At 40.5% G+C, this 23,055-nt stretch overlaps 2 protein-coding genes and 1 pseudogene across 2 annotated transcripts; all 3 read right to left on the bottom strand.

Annotated features, from left to right (window-relative positions):
- Window positions 1-931: 931 nt before the first annotated feature.
- mrps26 (mitochondrial ribosomal protein S26) lies at window positions 932-3,304 on the bottom strand. Its single transcript, XM_077583650.1, has 4 exons — window positions 2,921-3,304; window positions 1,842-1,988; window positions 1,349-1,472; window positions 932-1,259 (listed from the first exon to the last, which is right to left on the bottom strand). Exons 1-4 carry the CDS (start codon window positions 3,124-3,126, stop codon window positions 1,128-1,130), a joined length of 609 nt encoding a protein of 202 aa, XP_077439776.1. The 5' UTR covers window positions 3,127-3,304; the 3' UTR covers window positions 932-1,127.
- Window positions 3,305-3,787: 483 nt separating this feature from the next.
- Window positions 3,788-7,512, bottom strand: neff2 (neuronal intermediate filament family member 2). The gene is made up of 4 exons (XM_077563431.1): window positions 6,806-7,512; window positions 5,635-6,018; window positions 4,678-4,802; window positions 3,788-4,329 (listed from the first exon to the last, which is right to left on the bottom strand). The coding sequence occupies exons 1-4, from the start codon at window positions 7,379-7,381 to the stop codon at window positions 4,269-4,271; spliced, it is 1,146 nt and encodes a 381-aa protein (XP_077419557.1). The 5' UTR covers window positions 7,382-7,512; the 3' UTR covers window positions 3,788-4,268.
- Window positions 7,513-9,114: 1,602 nt separating this feature from the next.
- On the bottom strand, window positions 9,115-11,441 carry LOC144062332 (nanos homolog 1 pseudogene; annotated as a pseudogene).
- Window positions 11,442-23,055: the final 11,614 nt, after the last annotated feature.

Below are 23,055 nucleotides of genomic sequence, written 5' to 3'. Positions count from 1 at the left end.
GTTTGTTGGATTTATTTATTTTTTTTTAGGTCAGTAAGTGTTGATGAAATAATTTAGATGACTTTGAAGTTTAGTTTTTTTCCAAGTAGAAATGAGAAAATCTCGACAAGTAAAATCATTTTTTTAAATTTTAGAATATCTAATAAATGTAAATTACAGGATTTTTTTTAATAAATGCAAGTATTTATTTTAAAATTTTGACAAATAAAATGTTTTTATTTTAAAATTCATACTACTGAATTGAGACAAACGTTTTTAAATATAATTTTACAGCACATGAATTAAAGCAAATGTAAAATATTTTTTATTCCAAATAAACTAATGCATTTGTCTTCATCTATTGTTTTATTTTAAATAAGTTAAATGTTTTTTCAATGAGAAATGGAAAAAACGACAAGTGTACTTCAAAAATAAAACAGAACATGAATGAATGCAAAGGATGTTATTTAATATTTAAAAAAAAAAAAAAAGAGGGTAAAATAAAGGTTAGGGGTTTTTATTCAGCTTTTTGAATAATTTAAAATGTAAAAAATAAATGTGTAAATTAAGTAAATTCTACTGTTTTACTTAATGTCAATTGTGACCACAAAATTTGCTTTACTATTTTGCCTACAATAAAATGCTATCTGCTTTTACTCTGCTGCCCCCTGTTGGTTTTGGCATGCCAGTGAACATTCATTTACTTCTACTGTATTTGCTTGAACTTGGACATCAACGTCAATTTATTACCAAAAATATTTTGTTACCCTAACAGTGTAGATGCTTATGTATTTTTTTTTTAAATTTACTATCATATATCTAATCTATATCAAACATTTTTTTGAAGTGCTTGCTAAAAATATTACTCGTCTGTCAGTCGTCCCTTGATGAGAATCCCCAAAGGTTGAATCAAGTCAACTATTGGCCTAACAAACACACAAAATGAATATGATTGATTCAATTACATGTACATGAATTTATTGGCATTACATTGAATGAATAAATGATAAAATGACAAGGAGAAACATAGACAATAAAAGCCAGCGCTGAAGAAACAATCATCGGCTTGTCATGGATAATCCTTCAATTGCTGGAAGCGTCCATCTTGTTTTGTTTGACAGTTATCTTGGTTATGTGTTCAAAAAGTGTCACTGCAACATCGTCTGCTTAACAACTCGGCCCTCCTTGTCCACGGCAAAGTTGTAATTCTTGGGGTTGTCCAGAACTTCCTCGATGCGTTGGTCCAAGTTGTCTAACGTGATGAAGTTCTTTGCATCTTCCTGTGGCCGAGGGAAAAAAAAAACAAGAGTAATATTAAAGATGTCATAAAATTGATATATTATGTATTAATTGAGGTGAAAAAGTGTACCTGCAACTGCGCAATTTCCTCCTCTTTCTGCCTGACAAATTCTTGCTGCTGTTGTTCTCGCTGGAGAGCCTCTTCCAGCTTTGTGCGTTGCGCCTCTTCCGTTTCCTTCTGCATCCTCACAAGTCTGGAAAAAACAAACGCAAGCTCAGGAAAATAGAAAACCACAAATGATTGTCATTTGTTCATTCCATTTTTTGGCAGTTATAGCTAGTGGTGTGACGTTTTGCAGGAAATGTTCTTTTGAGAAGCACCCAAACTTACCGACGGGATATAAAAAGTATGGCCCGATTTTATTGCCCAATGTTAAATAAAAATAAAAATAAAAATCATAATAGGCCATAGTTTTGCCAATTAAACGTTGATAACGTCTTGAAGAACTATTTTAAAACAACAACAAAAAAGAGACTATTGACTTCCGCAGTAGTGTTTGGCCACAAAAAAAAAAGTTTTTCGAAAGGAGTCAAGCGCGTGAAGCGTTTGAATAACGGCGGACCGTAGTTGGAGCAGGCGCAGGTTCTCTTGGCGGTTGAATTCCATGAGGTTGCGGTGCTCCTCCACTTCCTGCCGCATTCGCTCCTCCGCCATGGAGCCCGCCTCCTCCTCGTACTTCCTCCGCAGCACCTCCTCCTTAAACTCCAAACTGAAATGACCGGTGCAAAATTCAAAGTGCAATCAGACTTTCACAAATGTCACTATATATATTAAAATTAAAAAAATACATGTGGCAGTATTTTCAGTTTTATTTTGAAATTCAAGAAATGTCATTTTCAAAACTTGTATCAAGCAAATATATTCATTTTTATATTTAATTGTTTCAAAATACAAACTGTATATACATTTACTTTAAAATGAAGATGAGAAACATGGAAATTAGGGAAATATTCATTTAAAATTTTTAAAGAAACAATTCAAGTCAAGGATTTTCAAATTTCGTTTTAAATTTCAAAAACATGAAAAATAATATATATTTTTAAATAAAACATTTAAGCAAAATGCATTTAATTTTTAAAAGAAAAAAAGTAAATCAAGTAAATATATATTTATTTGAAAATGTTAAAACAAACGCAGATTTAGGCAAGAACATTTTAAATTCTAGAATTAATAAGTAAATTAATGCCAATAGTTTCATGTGATGTAAAGCAAAAGTTTTACATCTTAAATTATACAAATTACAAATCAAGGTCAAAAATCATTTTTATTCTAAAAATTTAAAACGTAAAATAAATGAAGGCTTTCAAAATGTACACATCAAATGTAAAACTAAAACCTTATAAATGAAGGCAAGTACAGTATATACATTATACATTTTTAAAATAAACGTAAATTAAGAGTATTACTTTAAAAGAATAAATGCTGTACATATATTTTATATTTACAATTAAAATGGTAATTTAAGGCATGTGTTATTATTCTAAAATATAAATAACACAATTCGTGATTCCAATACAAGATTAGACTTTTCATTATAATAATCAAAAATCTGAAAATGAACTTGCTTTTTAGCGTTTAGCATTAGCATGACAGCTTTTCTCACGACTAGAAGCCTAAAAGTTGTCCAAATGAAATATGTACCGCAGCGCCCTAATGATGAGCTTGTAGTCTGCGTATCTCTCCCGCAGCACGACCATCTCCACCGGATCCACCGGCGGAGGCACTTTAATTCGCCCCATCTTGGACTTGGCCACCGGGTCGGTGCGCGACTTTCGTCCGCGTTGCGCCTCCACCAGCACGGCCCGGCCGGGCGCCAGCAACCGGGCGATCCGCACGCCTCGGAACATCGCCGCCGTCCGGAGGTCGTTTGTCGGCTTGTCAGTCGCTCAACACGGCCGTAATCGGAAAGTTGAACACGTCCAAACGTGTCACATTGACAGTGAAATACAACAACAGTCAACAGCCACAGGGGGCGGCCATCTTGTGTGTGTCCTCTGACCAGGAAGCGATTGGAACGCTTTTACCGGAGGCTGTCGCCATCTAGAGGTTGGAGTGGGTTTTGCATTTGAAATCAGTGACGCATTTTGGTTGCAATGTCCTTCCTTTACAGTAGTTGGCGCTGTGTACTACAATGTGCTACCCACTTTACAAGGGGAAGAAGAATCGCCACTGAAGTTTTGATAAACTAGCATGGCTGCCAAATTAAGAAGAAAAGGAAGAAAAAGGTAAACACTGACAGTCAAAACCTCTTTCTAAAGTAAGTTTCACTTTGGTTCCCTAGTGCCTCACTGTTTTAAATCACCAGTGTTCAGATAGTTTTGATAAAAGCTAAAAAAATTAATAAAATAAAAATATATAGTATAGTCTGTTAGCACCCTCCACTAATAGCAAATTCATTCAGCGCCTAAGCAGGAAAAAAAGCCTGCTCAAAAAAAGCCTGCTCAAAGGATAAATCTAGTTCCACCGCTGCCAATACCGCTATAAATAAAATAAAAAGTGAGTCATAAGTCAGTTGTTATTTCTTTATTGGACTTGTTGCTCGTGGTTACAGTTAGTCAGTTTCATGACGCCAGTGACGATTAGGATTCCTCTGCATTTACATTTGGTTTGTCTTTTGCTGTCAATGTGGATGTAAATGCAGAAGAAGATGTAAATAAATAGTTTAGGGTCACTGGCTCGACTACTATGACGCCATTATTAAAGTCCAAACACCATTTATGCCCTTTTACAAACATTTGCTCAAGTGTTTGTACAAAGTTTGCTGCTTGGACTTTAACGATAGTGATGCTTCATGCAGTGCAGCCATTTTGTATTTTTGATTTTTCTGTAAGTCGGAATGGGTGGAGAAGAAGGGGGACTTGTGGTGGACGGTGGACCTCTCGCTTGCTTTTTAGCGCAAGGGCGCGTCTTGTCTTGTCTTGACGTGGATGACGTTTTGGCGACGGCTTGTAAACATGAAAAGGATGTTTTGATGTTGGTGTTTGGGTGTTCAGTGCACGACGGGAAGGTAGGGTTCCGACAGCCGCAGCTCTTCGCCTTCCAGAAGTTTCCTAAAATAAAAACAACATTTCACAAATTGAAAATGTGTTGTTTTTTTCTATGCGGAGCAGTTTTGCGATTCAATGACTTGATTTGAGGAGCAACTTTCCAATTTTGAAGAGCATCTTTTTGCAGGTTAATCTCAGGAAACTGAAGCAAGGATTTTATTCAACAATAAAAAATACAACAGTATAACTAACAAATGATGATTTCTATGTTATCAACTGTTTTTATTTCTCAAATTCACATTGCAGGAAACTGTATGTTTCTTATCTAAAAACATTTTCAGTCGGGCAAAAATAAATATTAAATAATAATACATTGAGAAGTATGTGTGTGTTTAGGTGAAAGCATGTCACCTGTACGCAGCTATTTCGATGTCCAGCGCCATCTTGACATTGAGCAGGTTTTGGTACTCTCTCAGGTAGAGCGCCATCTCATGCTTGGCGTCGTCGATGTCTCGCTCCAGTTGGTTGATCCTCGTCTGGGAATGGAAAGTGAAACATTTGGACGGATTTACCACGGAAGATTTGGTTAAATGTGGTGGTCAGGGAATTTACGAGGTTACTGCTGTGTGAAAGGAAATAGCCTAAAGCTAAAATGAAAGTGTCCAATTTTGACACCCAGTTTTCTCTATCTGATGACGTTTCCAGAATCTCTGTGGGAAAAGCACCAGCAATGGCAAGAAGTTGAACCTTCTGTGGTAATAGTATCAGAGGCAGGGCGCAATTATTGTTATTTTCTCTCTACTGTTGCAACAGTTTTTGTGGGTCTCTGTGTGAAAGGTACCGACAGTGAGGACAAAGATGACCTGGGAAATTTTGGGGGGGGGGGGCAAATTAGAGCTGTAATATTTGGGACCCCGGCTGCGTGAAAGGAAATAGCGGAAAGCCGACCCAAAGTGTGACATTTTAACACTGACGCTATCTACAAATCTCTGCGTGAAAGGTGCCAACCTGCATGAAATGAATCGACGTGGGAATTTTCTGCCTTCTGTGATCAAATCAGTGGCACGATAGAATTGTTGAAGATTTTTGCTGTTGGAACAGTTTTTTGGGGGGTCCCTGTGTGACAGATACCAACTTGAAACACTAAAAAACATGCATAGTCGACCTGGAAATTTTTGTGGGTCATATCAAAGCCGGAACATTTGGGATGACAACTGTGTGAAAGGGGAATATCAGCAAACCTGGAAGAAGGATTGGACGTTTTAACACCCGCTGAGTTCTCAAAAAAAAAAAAAAAGTCTCCCGGATCAACTGTACTTGTACAACTCTGCTACGGCAATTTTTGTGCGTACGGTGTTAAAAGTTCACCTGGTACTTGTCCACCTCTTTGGCCTGCGTCTCCTCCAGCTCACCCAACTGCTTGTCGAGCTCCTCGACGACGTTCCGGAGCGTCTCGATGTCCGAGGATTGAGCCAGGAGCATCCTCCGATACTCCGAGGTCTCCTCCCGAATGGCGCGTGCCGCCTGGCGCTCCCTGCCGGCCGCGTCCGCCACCGCGGCGCACTTGTTCCGAAACCAGTCCTCTGCGGCGCGCATGTTCTCACCGGCCAACCTCTCGTACTGCGCCCGGATGTCCCGCAGCGCCTCCCCCAGGTGGGGCCGCGCCATTGCCGCCACTCTTGGCACCTCCTCCCCGCTGATGTTAGCCACCTCCAGCTGGGCCCGCAGCTCCACGTTCTCCTCCGCAAAGACCTTCCAAATGACGTCATGTCATACAGCAAGGGTTGAAATGGTTTATTTGTAACTTGGTTAGCTTAGCAATTAGCATGGCTTCTCTATTGACAACCCGACGTGAGAACACTTCTTGTCAGAATTTAGCTTTTCACTGTCACTGAGGCGATAAATACTGACTTAGGAGCGGCTCCGCAACATGTTTAGCTGCACTAGCTAAGCGGTGGAAGCTCATTGCAAGCTAGCTGGTTCAGCGTAATTAGTAGCTAGCTAGATTTCTGACTGCGGTAGGTGACGTGAGCCACCAAATGCGTCTAGCTAGCCCAGTGAAGATTTTTGAAACCATCTTGGTTTCACTGTTTTGATGAGGCTCAAAATGCTAAAAAAAAAAAAAAAAAGTTCGCACAAACTGGATCCAACAGAACTACGCAGACTGATTACGTGTTTCTAGCTTTTGTTGCGCTTTTGTCGTAGATAAACAGATTACACAGTAGACTAGAGCAGGCCAAAAAGCGTGCATGTGGGCGGCCATGTTGGAATGGGCGACTTCCTATCAAAAGGATTCCATGCACATACATGGCGGCCATATTGGCAGGGGCAAATATGTAAAAAAACTCAAGGAATTTGACACCGATGCGGCAGTTTTTCTGGATTTTTGGAATGTTCCACCTTCTGAAGTGTAATGGAGGTTGGATGGACACCTGAACGCACAACTGACATTCACTTCTCGCTCTGTGTTGGCTAAATTGCATACAAAAGTCGATAAAGCGAAGCACCCGTCTACGAAAAACGAATTACAGCAACAAACCTTCTTGAGGAAGACCATCTCGTCACTAAGGGAGGCCACGGTGGTTTGGGCGTCAAGGTAGGACAGCGCCGCCCGTCCCGCCTCCTCTCGGACCCGCATCAGCGCCTCCTGGGTGTCCTCCCTCCGCCGGACCTCCTCCTCGCAGCGTTTTCTCATCTTCTCGTGAACCTCCTTCAGGCAGTCCCTCTCCGCCTCCATCTGCATTCTCTCTCGGCCCTCCGACTCCACCTCGGCCCTCAAGCTGCGCGCCGCCCCCTCGTAGACCCCCCGCAAGCGGGACGGGTGGCTCCTTCGCCCCCGCAGCACCTCCAGCTCGGCCAGCAGCGCCCGGTTTTGCAGCTCCAAGAGTCGGACCTTCTCGATGTAGCCTGCGAAGCGGTCGTTGAGGCCCACCAGCTGCTCCTTCTCCAGCAGCCGCGAGGTGAGGACGCCGCTCCGGCCCGGGGGGGAGGACGGCCCCGGGTGCTTCCTGTGGGACTCGAGAGCTGCAGGTGAGGAGGAGGAGGACGGGGTTGATGTCAAGCGGGACCCTCTGTCGTCGTCCCAAGGTCGGCGGCGGAAGACGGAGGAGCTCATGGTGATGGCTTTTTCTGGATGGCAGTGAAATGGATGTTTTCAGAAGAAGTCCCCCTCGTCCTGCACGCCATGGGTGAGCATGAGCGAGCGTTTGTGCACTGCACCAGCTCGGGGATGCTGCAGAACACAGACTTTTATATAGCGGACACACATGCTCACGCACACACACACTCGAGTGATGTCACAAGCCAGTCGACCAATAGCAGACTGCTGCAGTGAAGGCGGCGGAGGTTACTCTTGACAATCTCTCTCACTGTAATAAGCAAACAACAGACAGTACAGCGCAGTACAAAACCAACTTTGGTGACAAGAGGGATGTCAGTTTTGAATTGATTACATTTGTTTAGCTGGTTCTTCATTATGCTAATAATGGGGAAAGGGAAAAGGTGTCATTTTCTGTATAAAAGTTGAAATGTAAACTGTCAATTTAGTCGACTAAAATTGGATTAAAACTAAAATACAATCAGATTACTAAATTATGACTAAAACTTTTAATTTTAGTTAGCATCAAGGTTATTTTACTTAACTAAAACTAACGAAAAAACAAAAATTCCAAAAACAATTTCATTAACGAAATAAAATAAAAACAAAAATGCTTTAAAAAAAAAAGAAAACTAACTGAAACTACATTTTACGTTTACAAAACTAACTATAATTATGGCAAAAATGTCCTTTGTTTTAGTCTCTGGTAATAAATTTAACGCATGAGCCTTTGGGGATGATTTTAAATGTGATTTTAAGTCGATTTTGTTTTGATATTAACCGGAGTAAGGACATTTGAAAGCGTGTCACAAAAGTGACGTCATCTAGCAGCAGCCAATAGAAAAGCACCTTCAGATGACGTTGCGCCCATGGTGTATTTTAAATATTGCGCACAAATAATAAAAGTTTTTTGTTAAACTAAAACTAATACTGAGACTAACTAAAACTAAGCATTTATGAAATAACTAAAACTAATTTAAAAAAAACTAACAGAAACACCTTGAAGACTAATTCAAACTAAATCATCTTAAAAACCAAAAACTGAGAACGAAATAAAAACTAACTAAAATGAACAATTCCAGAACAGTCATATATTCTTTACCCTGTGTGACAAATGACTAAATGAGTGTCTACAAGGGAGCTGAGAGAAGTTGAGGCGTCTCCGCGTACATTATTTGGGTGTCTGCCTTATAGTGCCCCCAGGTGGCCACACTAGAGATGATTAAATTGATGCAACGTGTGACAAAGACTGTAGAATTCTCAAGAAGGAACTCTTAAATTTTGTGAGAAGCCATATTCAAATCTACAAATCAAATCTTTGTACTTTGCGGGAAAAATATTTAAAACACCAAACATTGTGGAATGGCCATGTTTATTCATATATTTTATGATTTGTATATTTATTAAATATATTGATCGTGCAGTGGGGGCAAAAAAAGGACAGTAAGTGAAATTTATGTAGTGCTTCTTTTTGAATGCACATTTTTTCTAATATTTTGGGCATTTTTCAATATTCCCCAACAAAGCCAATTTTTTTTGTACTTTTTTTCCTCAATGTTTAAATGATATCTCGGGTCACATTGTCCTATGATTGTTTTTTTAGTTTTTTTTTTTAAAGGAAGGTGATTTAAAGTTGAATTAAATGCAAATGAATATAACATTTGAACTACCGTCATACTTATCGTTGCAGTTTCAATCACTAGGTGGCGCCCTATCACTGTGTGACGTCATTGTGTTTCTCTTTCAACAAATGCAAGTTGTTTTTTTTATTCAGAGTTTATGTACCAGTACAGTGAAAATCACCCCTGCGCCTCCACTCATAGGTAAAAATAAGTACATCAAAACATTTGCTATTAACACTTTCAGACTTTGGAATGTTGCTCTTTTTGTCCCTTTTGGAACATTTACAAGATCAATTGGAGCACATTTAGAAAACAATCTGTCAACTGCATTGTCACGTCTACATTCTGCCGTTTTTTTTTTTTTTTGTTTTTTTTTTACATTCAATTAAGCAAAAGACACGTGAAAAAGTCAAGCATATATGCTGCATATAAGACAATCCATGAGGCTACATACATTAGCAGGTGTTGCTTTGGTACAAAACTTAGAATAAGAATATAGTCCTGAAAAGAGTTTGCTATGAGACATTCATCTCACACTCGGAGTGCAGCACATGTCATGTCATCATTCATCTGTACAGTGCTTTGGTGCCCTTTCAAGTGTTCATCCAGAATGTCCGCAGTTACGAGACCAAAATGTGATAAACGTGTGAAGTCAATGAGTCGTCGCAATGGCAAAACACAAAAACTGTGTTTTCGATGTCTAAATGAGATTCTCTGTCACGTTCGCGTGGCGTCTTCATCAAATCTGGTTTGACGTCTTACCATGTGTATACACTGCACACTTCAAATTAGATCAAATTGAATTCAGAGATATTTTTATCATTTTGTCTCATAGAAGTCATCTAAACGTGTTACATTTGGTGCAAATTGGAACAGATCCGGATTAAACTCATTTCTGACCCTGGGTGCACATTGCAAATTTATTCAAATTAAATACGATATATATTATTGTAACATTTATATTTGGTGTAAACATACAAATTGGATCAAATCTGGATTTAATTTGCTTTGATATTAGTAAAGTTGTAGTAGTTTTTTCAAATTGGTTAAAATATGACAAATATTTTAACATGTCTCTTATAAACTACATAAACATTTTTACATTTACATTCGTGACCAATCCCCAATCTAGATCAGATCTGGATTAAACTATTTAACATTAGCACCCTTCATTATGATGATAGCGTTTTGTCTCTGTAAAACATCTGAAGATCTTTAATGTGGTTCAAATGTGCAAAATGGATCAGATCTGGATTAATTTGGTTTGAAATTACAGTGTACACATAACACACATCTCATTTTGTTCAAATTGGACGGAACTTTGGATAGAAATAAGAAATTACACTATCATACCCTTCTATAAATATATAAGTGGGTAGATTTGATGATTATTAATACAACAATTGGTTCTTATAAAATATTTAAATATTTACAGTCTAAATGTGTAATCAGTATCGGATCTGGATTAAATTTGACATTTGAGCATACAGATAGTTCAAATCGGACATCACTTATGTTTATGTTTTACCCATAAAATTAGACATTGTCATTTGTAAACCATCTGAAATGGGTTCCATTTACATTCAGTCGAAATGTGCAATCTGGACCAGATCTGGATTCATCGTCATTTTGCTCAAAATGGAATAACAAGTATTGTTTAACCTCTTATAAATAAGGAATGAATTAACATGTTCAAACGTCATTAACCCCTCTCCGCCCTCAAATCATTGGTGACATGATCCTGCCCATCAAAGAAATCGTGGTCGCAATTAGTCGCACCCAAACAAAGATGAATGTTTGGATCCTTGGCGGCGGTAATCTGGTCGCGACTGCCATTTTCACGGGTAGAGTTTGAGCCTCTTGCCGGGCGCTCTGCTGCCTCCCTTGGCCAGCATCATCCTGTGGCCCCCGGGCGGCTCCCTGGCGGACAGCGGGCAGTACTTGATGGTGTGCGCGTTGTCGCCGTTGGCGCTGCACAGCGGGCACGTGTACGCCCGCAAGATGGGGCACAACACCCGGCCGTCCGCCGTCTTCAGAATATGCGTGCCGTACACCTCCTCCGGCGCGCCGTTGTTCCGGCAAAACACGCACACTCTGGGCTCGGTCTTGGCGCGCGGAGCCTGCTTGCGTCCGCGCTCCGGACCCTCCGGACACACCGAGCGGCCGCTGCCCGCGTAGCCGGCCGCCTCCTCCCTGTCGCCCGCCGCCCGGAAGTCGCCGAGCGGCCGCCGGCGGAGCAGCGAGATGCGCTCCCGGAGCTCGTACGGCGAGTCGTCCAGGCCCAGCGTGGCTTTCAGCGACTCCGTTATGGAGTTGGGGCCGCTGCACGCCGGGCTCCGGATCCGGTTCGGGGCCACGAGGGCGGACAAGCCCAGGTAGTCGTTCCAGAAATTGAAGGTGTAGTCGTACGGAGACAAGTAGCTGCGCTCCATCAAATCCATCGTGCGGCCAAAAGTATCAGCATGGACGCTCGTAATTCTCCGCTGCTTCTTTTCGATTTCTCTTTCGCCTGGTGATGAATTTGTGTTCCTTCTGCTGCGCTCGCTGCTTCCAGTGTGCGGGATTGTCAACATGCAGGCGTCACGAGCAGGGAGCAGGGGGCGTGGCACAGGAAGCACCGGCAGGGGCGTCGCTACAACATACAGCAGGGGTGGGCAACAGTGAGGCCCTTGGCCACCCAACCACCTCTGCTAAAATCAATCAGATCATTAGCTAAAGTGATCAATCAATACTACCCCTGAAACAGACTACAAACAACAGTTATGTCAGTACTTTTTTTTTGCATTTAATTGTTGTCTTATAATGTAAAGATGATCGCTAATATAGTCGAATAAGTTCAGTATGTCAATTATTATACTTATTTTCTTATTTTTTATAATACACGTTTGATGTAAAAATAGCTAACCGACTGACATAAAATACAAAAATAAATAATTAAAATCACAAATTTGCTACTAATACGTAACAAGTACAGCCTTATAAAATATGTCAAATGAAATAGATAAAATGATCCAAACCTATAGTGTGAGTAGAATGACAATGTAAAAAAAAATAAAAATAATAATAATTAAATTACATTACATTAAATATACTTTTTGGTACTTTATAGTTACAGTACAGAGAATTTTATATAACAATGTTTTTAAATGGCAGCAATGTTAATTCACCGTACAGTCCTTTTTGACTCTGGAGATGAATTTACAGTGGGTGAAGTGATGACCCCCACCCCCCCCCCCACCCCAAAGCACCTGCTCTGCCCCCCCCCCCCGCACAACCTCCCTTTCTACCCATTGTTTCCACCTCTCCACAGCAGGCCACACATTAATATGCATTAAAAACCAGAGATGTGCGTGCGCGCGCGCGCGTGTCTCATTAGCCGGTAAACAGTCGGTCACACAATGACTTGAGCTTGATACCCAACTTGACTGCAAGCACAATGACTGTGGCACACATCATTTGATGATACAGTGAGGGAGGGGGGGGGGTGGGGGCGTTGGGGGAGTTGATGTTATTACGCTTTGGAAAAGAAAGCAAGAAGCCTGTTTCCAGCACGCAAAGGTCATTTCATGACCACAGTATCGGCACACGAGAAACCAAAATACCCAAATGTCCGTGTGCATATTTACCGCAGCCGATTTCTCAAACGTGGCAACCATGTGAATAATACTGTAATGAAAATACTACACATGCAACATGCGTGAATGAACGGATATTGTTTATATCAGGGAAGGGCAACTTAAATGATGGAGGGGGCCACCATTTTTTTTTTTTTTTTAATCAATGGGAGGCCACATAGGACAACTCGCTTCCTAAACAGGTGTATAACAAAAATGTGGATTTGGAAAAAATACATGCAAAAAACATAAACATTTTATTTTTTAAATCAGTGACTGGAGCTGAGCCGCAAGTATTGGGGGGTCCACTTTCGTAGAGGAAACATGTTTATAGACCCCTCCTTTAAAAATGTTGAAGTGAATAGCAAGTTTTACTTAAACAAATACTTTATGTACAAAGTGCTGTATATGGAATAAAAATCAGTCATGAAATAAAGACAAAATAACAATTCAATTAATTAATATACTGTGTATCATTGGTAGGTAAGTAATCAAAATTAATAACACAACAAGTATTAAAATGAATAATGAAATAAAGTTGAGTTCAATTGAATAAAGATGAAAAATGTCACTTCCAAAATGTCAACATTTGCGTGGCGCCACAAAGCAGGAAGAAATCGTGTTTGCGGGACTAAATTATCATTCAAAGTCGATTTCGAGGTCACCTCCGGCTCGGCGTGGCACAAAAGAAAATTGTTTCAAAGGGAAAAAAAATGGTCGCCCTATGACAGCAGATGAATGGACGGCACAGCACCTGCCAAATGCAAAGCTTCCATTTGCTAGCGATGGCAAACACATGATAAGTTGAGTGCGCGGCTCTCCATTTTGTTCATGCCAGTTGCCGCACCAGGGACATTGAAGAGGGCTGTTGCTAACCAAAACAGCAGCAACTGCCGTGAAGCGTCTCTTAGATAGATTGCTAGCGATGGCAAACGCATGATAAGTTGAGTGCGCGGCTCTCCATTTTGTTCATGCCAGTTGCCGCACCAGGGACATGGAAGAGGGCTGTTGCTAACCAAAACAGCAGCAACTGCCGTGGAGCGTCTCTTAGATAGATTCAAATGAAAAGGGTGTCGTATCCTGGTATATTTGTGTGTGTTGTGTGTTTCAAAAAGGTTGGTGAGTACATTGCTTCGTTGTTGTTCACTTTTTAAATCACCAAAAATATCACGTAAACAAGTTCTGAATAATCAATAGAGTAATGGATTCGAAACATATTCAATTGTAACAACAGCAAAAAATAAGCCGTGACCTTTGTCCTACTTTGAAAAAAATAAATAAAAGAACAAAACCCCTTTAATTAAAAAACTTCTGGGGCTGTGTTGTGTGTCACACGTGCCATCTGAACACAAGCCCCCGGCCCCTCCCACTTTGCCTAAACTGCGTAATGCGTCATCTTTGGTGGGGAGTCAGTTGGGGGGCTCTGATCCCTAACCTATGACCACCCGACCACCCCCTGAAATGCCCCCACCCCCAGGGGGAATATGCAAGTGCGGCTCTTAACGGTTGCTCCATCTGCACATCCCATAATGCCAGCCCCGCCACCGGGACCCAGACGGGTGTCGGTGTCACCAGCAACAAGCCAAGGTCAACGGGGAATTAACGAGGGCGGGTGGGCGTTCGGGAGGGGGGGGGGGGGGTTCTGCGCTTGATGCACATTAAATGCTTTGTCACCGGCTCTCGCGATGCTCCATTGCTATTACTTAACCCTCATTGTACGCCCCCCCGGCCCCCCTTTTATATTTTTAAACACACACACACACTCCTGATGAGATGGGCTGAGAAATGAGAATCAATTTCGAGAGGCCTCTCAAAAAACAGACTGCATGCTGGAATATTAATAACGTGAAGGTCTACGTTTGTGATCAAGGGTCACATTGGAGAGTTGGAAAATTTCATATATTTATAGATAAATAAATTTTAAAAAAAGTTCATTTTAAACGTGTTACAGTTTTATATATAGGGTTCTCTGCATCCCCTGGATTAAATTAAGTAAGATCCCTGGTGGTCTAAATAAAACCTTCTTGTTGCTAGGCTAAGGCTAGGTCGCTTTTGATTGGTCAGAATTACTTCAAGCAGGAACGAAGGAAAATTCGGCCCAAGAAAATATTCGTCAATGTTGGGGGGGGGGGGGCACGCTGGCCGGCAAGATGTGCCGATTAATGTGGGGGGTTTGACGGGTGGCGACTGGCCTTAAAATGGACCTGCCCGAATTTCTCGATGGCTAGTCCAGCCCAGACTTCAAACGTAACCATTTTGAAATTCACATGACATTTCAGGGATAAAATGGATTTTTTTTTAAAAACAACCCAATAATAATAATAATAGAATGTCATAAAATATATAATATAACAAATAAAAAAAATATCAAAACAATTAAAAATTAATAATATAACAAATAAAAAAAATATCAAAACAATTAAAAATTAATAAAAATGAAATGAAAAATGAAATGAAAAATGAAATGAAAAATGAAATGAAAAATGAAATGAAAAATGAAATGAAAAATGAAATGAAAAATGAAATGAAAAATGAAATGAAAAAGAAACTTTATTAAAGTTCCTGGGCGATTGACTCACGCTCACATTGTCACCTGTCGCCGGGCAGAATTCAAAGGTCTTGATCACAACGGTCCCACAGGATAGACAGTCGAAGTTTTCACAAGCTCATCTAACTCCAAAACACTTCGGCGACCATAGCGGGAAGTGTCGGGAGGGTCGAGCACGTTTTGGAGTGTAGCGGCACAACGATGTGGAGAGGGATTAGCGGCGGATCGGCCCCCCACTTGCACCCGTGGGGGTCCGCCGCTGTCGCCGCCGCCTTTGTTGGGTTAACTAACGGCACTTCCCACCAAAAACCCAATCCTTTTTTAATGACGCCTTTGGACAGATTCCACCGAGGTGCACAATGCCTTCAGGGGCCACCATTGTCCCGCCCGCCGGGTGCCCGCTTTCAAAGTGAGCAACCGGGCGAGAGCAACACGGCCGGTTCAAGACCACTTTGGGACGTTTAAGGCCACTAACACACAAAATACTTGCTGATTTACGCGCCCACTTTATGCTTGTCATGCTAGCAATGCATTTGGGCTCAGCGTTCGACGATAAGCCGCCAGAGTTAACTTAAGATGACGTAGACTGTTAGCTTAGCTCAGTTAGCAAGCTGCATTTTGTGAACAAAAGGTGTTGATTTCAATATAGTGTCTCAAAATGCAATGTTAGACGAAACAGGAGCACTGAGTGAAGATGTAGACTGCTACATTAGCCACTTTTTGTGATCTTAGCATAGACTGCTACATTAGCGGTGTTATTGAGCTGCTTTTTGTGAGCAAGACTTAGATTCAAATCTTACATTTGCACGTAATGTTTAACACGAAGGAGCACATTATGAGTTAGTTACTGCTACCTTTTCCGTATTTTTTGTTACTTTTTGTGAACTTAAGACTGGTAGCTTAGCTGACTACCAAGGTGCTCTTTGTGAACAAAATATTTGATTTCACTCTTTTAAGTGCTGGTGTACATTTCAGTGTGATGTTTGACAAGGAGCACTTTGTGAAGATGTAAACTGACTGATACCTTTGCCATCTTATTGAGCTGCTTTTTGTTGACAAAAGACCGAGTTTGTTCTTTTAACTGCTATGGTGTATTCAAGTGTGATTTTTGGCAAGAACAAGCACCAAGTAAAGACACAGACTACTACGTCTTTATAAGGCGCTTTTTGTGAACACGGGACTTTGAATTCAGTCTTTGAAGTGGCAGGTTAGCATTTACTGAAGCTGCTAGCTTAGTGGACTTAGTGAGAAACTTTTTGTGAACAAAAGGAGTTTAATTTTAATCTTTTAACTGGTGTGGCGCATTCGAGTGTGACATTTGACAAAAAGTGAAAATGTTAACTGTATAATGTTAGCCATCTCTAGCCATCATGTTGATCAGCTTTTTGTGAATATTAAATTATTTTTTGATAAAATGATTGTTCTCACTCATTTTTCTATTTTATTATTTACAATTACTTTAAATGATAAATAATACAAATGGAAAATAAACCATCATGTATTTTATTTTTTAATTAAATTTTTACAATTTTAATAATCATCTACTTTATTTTTCATTAATGTATAATAAGTCAAATATAATAAAAACTCACAAATATTCTAAGTGATTTTAATCAAATCGTTTTACCTTTACATTTTTATATTTTTAATATTTATAAAAAAAATATGGCCCATGTGCCAAGGAAGATCTCCTGCTCGAGCAGTGGCGCCGCTGCCCGGGCGCCGCCCAGATGGGCCACCCTGACAGGGGCTCAGCCTGCCGGCTCTAGTTACGGAAGGCCGAGACCAAAGTCTGCTGCCGCACGTTGGGGAATTCACAAACACGAAAAGGGCGGATGGGAATTGATCACAAAAGCCAGCAAAAAAAATTAATCTCTGGTTTTAAACTCATATTTGGGATTTAGAGCTCTCCATGTTGCGAGGCAACTGCATGACCGAGAATTTTGAGAAGTAGTACCCTTTATCAACGCTCTTGGAAGTTGTGTTTTGGATAACAAAAAGCCATCTTTGGGTTCGGATTGGAGAATGTCTGCCCTCACTTCGTATTTGTGACTTTAAGATGTTAGCCACGTGCTTCTGCTGCTAAAATTCAAATGAGTAACTGGATAGAAAGATAACAAAAAGTTAACAAAGCAAACTAAACCAAGCTGAAGAGATGAGGGTGACTGAAAGAGAAACGGGATGACGGTGATGCAGAATTCCCCACGTGCCAAAGGTCCGATGGCCTTGCGGCATTCTTGTGGACCGCCGGGCTTTGAGAAATGTGGACGTCCATCTGGACCGCTATCTGCTTTCCGCTCGTTGGGAGTCTGTGTGGCCAATTAGCTTCTGTGAATGTTGTCAAGAAGCCCAGAGGAGTAACGGGATTCATATTTGGTCAGCTGCTTTTTGTGAACAAATGACTTTTGCTTTGAATTTGGTGTGACGCGAGTGGTGCATTTGATTGTGTCTGTTTGCGAAGTGTGACCAAAAGCAGCACCGAAGTCATGATGTAGACGTTTGCCCACTTGCTTTTTGTGAACAAAGGATTTTCTTTTGAAAAAAGCAGCGCCAAATTGAAGATGTCGATGTTAGCAAACTAACCAAGCTGCTTTTTGTGAACAAATGTATTTTTGATTTCAACCTTTTGAGACTGTTGTGGTGTATTTGTCCGTGACATTTGACAAAAAGGAGCGTGGGCTTTGTTTTAAATCTTGTGAAGCAGACGTTAGCCGACTTACTGAGTAGCTTTTTGTGAACAAACGGCAGAACAGCTGGTGGTCAAACTCTGTGCAGATTGATGAATAAATTCATCCAATGTGTTGTAATGGAAAAGTAAAAGGCTTGCGACTGACTGGGTCCTCGGTCACGCTTGTTGCCCTCAAACTGACGGGATAAACGCGACCTCATTTCCCAAGGTCACCTTTTAGACTTCTGTCATTTTCGCCTTCATTTCAAATTCATAATTCCGGAGCAGCATTGCGATCGAGGCGGGACAAAGGGGGAGGATCACCTGAAAACAAACGTCCTCCGTGTCTTTCCTTTCCCCTTTGCGTCCCCTGGCAAACATTCCCAACTCTTTTGTATGCCATGATCCGGGTTGCCACGGCGACCAACCGTCCCTCATCTAAATATTCCCGAGTTATTATCTATGCTAATGAAATGCCGCACACACGCAATGGCCATTATCTTGTCTATGATTAGATGCCAGGCGCTTTATTTTCCTTTCAGCCTGTGCGTTCACTTTACGAGCTGTGTGCACACGCACACGCTAATCGCAAGAGTGTCCAGTTGCTGAGAGCAGCCGCGCTATGCGGCTCATGTGTTTGATTGCACTAATTGGCCTGCCTTGCGACGGCTCTGTGCTGCCTGGGAGAAACCAATGCAGAAGATTTCAAATATAGTGGAGCTGTGACTAATGTACTTAGCTGTTTTACGCAGAGTGTGAAAATATATGCCTGTGAGTTATATTATCGGTCTATATGGGTTGTGTACCATATTTTTTATCACTATCGCGATAACAATGCTACTTGTTAGCTTGTCTATAGCATTTTGCCTTGTGTGTTAGCAGCTAGCAGCTAGCAAAACAAAGTTTAGAAAAATAAAATATCAAATGACTGCCTGTATGTAAAAAAAAAAAAACTCACACAAAACACTTTAATATCATTTCAAACTCATCTTGGAACATTAAAAATAAATCGCTTCCAGATGAGTGACATGCTAGGTTTCATATAGGAGAGAAAAAAAAAATGTGAGTAGTATGACATAGCTGCAACGAAGCTAAACAGCATTTTAGCTTAGAGCAGAGAATATTTGTGAGTCAACGAGGAAGAAAAAAGCTCCAACAAAACAACAACAAAAAGCGCATGTGCAGTTAATATGTGCAGATTGGTGGACATTGCGTGAGGCGGTCCTGTCGCTAGCGCTTATCTCCACGCCGGCCTCCCAGGACTCCTCCGAACGGCTGAATAATACATGAAATTATGTAATGCAAATGGAGGCTTCATCATCTCCTCGAACCCAAACGCCCTCCCACCCACTGCCTGCCTGTCGAGTGTGCACCGCGGGGCCACCGAGCGCGGGGGGTTGGGGGGGGGGATTCAAGGGTACTGATAAAAACCCAAAGGATGCATCGAATATTCTCTATAAGTGAAGCGCTGTAAATACTTTGCGGATGCACTCGTTGCTTCAATTTTTCTACGTTTTTCTTATGTTATTTCCAAGTGGAATGTTTTTTTTTTCTTCATCAAAATTCTACACAGTATGGAAATGTATTCCTGCCACAAAAGGAAAAAAATCAATATCACTTTACAACGTAAAATAAGTTTCTTCTTAATAATAAATAATAGATAAATTTTCACATTTTAATGTGATAAATTTCACATTTTAACATGACAGGTTTCGCTTTAGAAAGTGATCAATTTCATGTTTTGATGCAATAAATTTCTGATTTTACAATGTAATGAATTTCACGTTATGACATGACAAATTTCACGTTTTGATGTGACAAGTTTTACGTAAAAATTTGACCATTTCTCATTTTTGATATGATAAATTTCACATTAAAACGTGATCAATTGCATGCCGTGGCAAGTTTATAATGAGTTTCAGTTGAATTAAGACTGACATCGCCAACTACTGGCCTGGCATGCACATTACAGCATATTTAATATATTTTGATCGTTTTGACAAAGGTTATCATCAGGACACTAAATGAACAAAACACACACAAAAAAGCAATTCCAATTTTTCCCCTTAAGTGGAGGCTAAACTGTTGTGGATCCTTGTGAATGGCGTTAATTGCCCCCCAAAATGACGGCAGATGAAAATCTCAGGTCTCTTCATGCCACTTCAAAAGCAGATAAAGGATCTTTTTTTTTTTTTTATTAAATAAAGGAACTACACTCCCTTTCTCTTTTTTTCTGCTGCTTAATCTTCGGTTCACTTGCATTATTCACGCTTTCGTCCACTTTGTGTTGGGCTTTTGACACCCAGAGGATTAAATGGCTGTAGCGGAAATGATTGTTTGTGTTCTTCTTCCGGCCCGTTACGTCCCCCATTTTGGAGGTTTTCGCCTCCTGATTGTAGAGATAAAAGAATAGAAAAATCACTACAAGTCACAAGTACGTGGAGCTGGCAATGCCATGTTACTGCCATCTTTTGCTAGGGACAATAATATGCCGTAGCCATTCCATTGGTGGTGTTTAGTCTCCTATTTCTACTCTAAAAAGAGGAGAATTGTGTCCATGTCCCAATATTTATGGACCTGACTGTATATTCAAACAAACAATTGCAAAATACGACATCCAAGAAGCTAAAACAGCACAATACTATTTTTTTGTTGATTGATGCTTGTAAAACTTAAAGATGAGGAGTTTCTCAGGTTGCCTGCGACAATCAAGCTCTTTTTGATCCGGCAAGGCCCAAAACATCAAGCGCGTGAACTCTGCGTGAACCCGAACATTGCATGGACATGTTGTCTATATTTAAGCTGGTCTGATTGTTTGGCTTAATTTACTCAGAAAGAGGTTGTTGTTTTTTTAAAGCAAGGCAGATAAGTGTTGAAGGGTGGCAAAAACAACTCAAGTACAGCAAGCCTTCACCAAAACAATCAAGCAGCAACATGAACAGTCTGGTTTCTATGAGACAAAAAATGCACACACACACACACACACACACACGCACACACACACAAAAAAAAAATATATATATATGTAACAAATGATTCTATTATCAGGGTAAATAATACTTGGTGGAGGTCTGATTGATGGGAAGGGGAAAAAAACGCCCAAAATGTGTAACAAACGGCAAAACTCTCCACATCTTATGAAATGAACACAGTAAATGTCTCATTGAGGAATTGACCTCCCCCTTTTAACACGTGGCAGAAGCGCAAAACCCAATTAGGGGATTGATTGCTTGGCTTTCATTGTCCTCGGCGGCATCAAAGGTGGACAGATGAATGGTCGCCTCGTCTTTTGTTTGGAAAGAGATTGACTCGGGCAATCAGCTGTGGCCTTTTCTTTTTTTTTTTCCCACGAAGACCTCTATGCTGATTAGGACGTGCCCCTCTTTTCTGTCGCCTGCGTAATGCACAATGCATATGTATGATGGCTCTTAACAAAGACAATGTCGGGGAAATACACTCGAGTGGCTTGTAAAAATGTCTACGCTAGTGCTAATGCTAACGAGTACAGTAATCTATTACTAAAAGCAAACAAGCGGCAGGTTGCTGGGGCTTATATTGTTCAAAGGCTTCTACATTTTTTCCAGAAGTGGCAAATCCGATCCCTGCCACGGTTTGGCTAAAACCAAACTAAAGCCTCAGGTGCTAGCTAGCTCCTTGGGTGCACATTTACTTGCTAGGGAGCTACCTAGCTAGCACAAGAAGCTAAAGCCAAACTGTGGCAGGGTTTTTACTTTCTGGACCTGGATTTCCCACCTCTGGTTCTTTTCTAATATATATATTTTTACGTTTGTACTTCCTCAAGTTAGTGAATTTTTCATTTCATATTTTTGGGGTTTTTCCTTAATTATTTTTTTATTTATTTTCTAACATTTGTGACTTAGTGTTTTTCATCTAATATTTGTGTAAACGTGGGCTTAATTTGTGTGTACAGTATTTTCAAACATTTATTGGTTTAACAAGTAGCATTATTAATTTATCGCTGCACACCACAGGGTAATCACGCAGGATCTTCTTTAGACATTATCAAGGGTTTGATCGGAAGGGGTGAAAACAAAATGTTCCTTTGAGCAGTTTCACTCCCTTGCATTCAAACTCAGCAAACACCGAAATGTTTTACAAGCAACTCAATCTGGATTGTTTATATTTCCATGACAGTAATGCCTCGTTTATCGTGAGGGTTACGTTCCAGACTAAATTTTTATGGTATTATTTATGTTTATTTTACAACCAGTACAGTATATACATGTGAGGTGCAGTTATTATTTCTGTCCACTCGGGGTCGCCACCCCATATTCTACACCGTCAAGTGTGACTGCGTGTATGCCGTTAAAAGGCGTGTCTGCTCTGTTGAGTGACATGAACGTGAACGTAAGCGTACATGCTGTTTCCTGGCTGTAGCATTAGCCACTGTGGTGAGATACGGTCAGGTGTGCTAAGAATACTTTCAATAACTGTATTTTTTTTTTTAATTAAAAGAGCACTGGCGGCTGATACCTCAAATTCGTTCTAACTAGCGATACGAAGGCTATATTCCTATTACCTAACATTGTTCACTTTAACGGAAACATGCACTTGCATATACAATAAAAAATGTGCGATGCACTGAACTTGCAATAAGTGAACCGCGATATAACGATGGACGAATGAAATTCCTGTGAGGAAAATTTTTTTTTTAAGAGCACTCCAGAATGTTTTAGTGTGTCAGCTAAAAGATTAACTTTGTTGAGCTCCATCTTGCTTTCCTCGCCATGTTTCCTTCCCGCTAAAATAATTGCACTGCCATCATTCCATCCTCCTGTCATCTTATATTTGAAATAGTAGCAACGTAATTGTCACAACGTTGTAAATCTTCTCATTGTTGCCGGGAGGAAGTTGGGGGGAAAACTGCCACCGATAGACACATGGGGTGAAAACATGCCATTTTTTTCTTTTCTTTTTTTTTTAAGCCACAGCAGGGCAAATTAATGCCCCACTCAATCTTGATTTACGACAGGAGACACTTGGAATAAAATCTCACAGCTTTTTAAAGTGTTGCATTTCCTAAACCGAAAGAATGTGCTTCCTTGAATGCAGATAACCGCGAGTCAACAGTCGCTATTTGAGGCACTCCACCTGTGGAAATTGCTTTTACCATATTACGACTTATACACCATGTTAAGGTATTTCCCTATTAATAATAATAAAAAACACATACACACACACACAAAGCTTTTTCTCCAAGTCTAACATATTTTTACTCA

Source organism: Vanacampus margaritifer, chromosome 1 (genome assembly GCF_051991255.1).
Source record: "Vanacampus margaritifer isolate UIUO_Vmar chromosome 1, RoL_Vmar_1.0, whole genome shotgun sequence".
NCBI lineage: Eukaryota > Metazoa > Chordata > Actinopteri > Syngnathiformes > Syngnathidae > Vanacampus > Vanacampus margaritifer.
This window is presented reverse-complemented; position numbering and strand designations above follow the sequence as displayed.

Bases quoted from the DNA above. Each gene is read 5' to 3' on its own strand.
- mrps26 (XM_077583650.1), bottom strand. From the start codon at position 3,126: ATGTTCCGAGGCGTGCGGATCGCCCGGTTGCTGGCGCCCGGCCGGGCC. The intron at 1,473-1,841 runs GTCCGCCGTTAT...TGTTTTTTCCAG, and splicing joins CTGCGCCTGCTCCAACTACG to ACTTGTGAGGATGCAGAAGG. The intron at 1,260-1,348 runs GTACACTTTTTC...CCTCGGCCACAG, and splicing joins AGGAAATTGCGCAGTTGCAG to GAAGATGCAAAGAACTTCAT.
- neff2 (XM_077563431.1), bottom strand. From the start codon at position 7,381: ATGAGCTCCTCCGTCTTCCGCCGCCGACCTTGGGACGACGACAGAGGG. The intron at 6,019-6,805 runs GTTTGTTGCTGT...GTCATTTGGAAG, and splicing joins AGATGGTCTTCCTCAAGAAG to GTCTTTGCGGAGGAGAACGT. The intron at 4,330-4,677 runs GTGACATGCTTT...TTTTTATTTTAG, and splicing joins ATCGAAATAGCTGCGTACAG to GAAACTTCTGGAAGGCGAAG.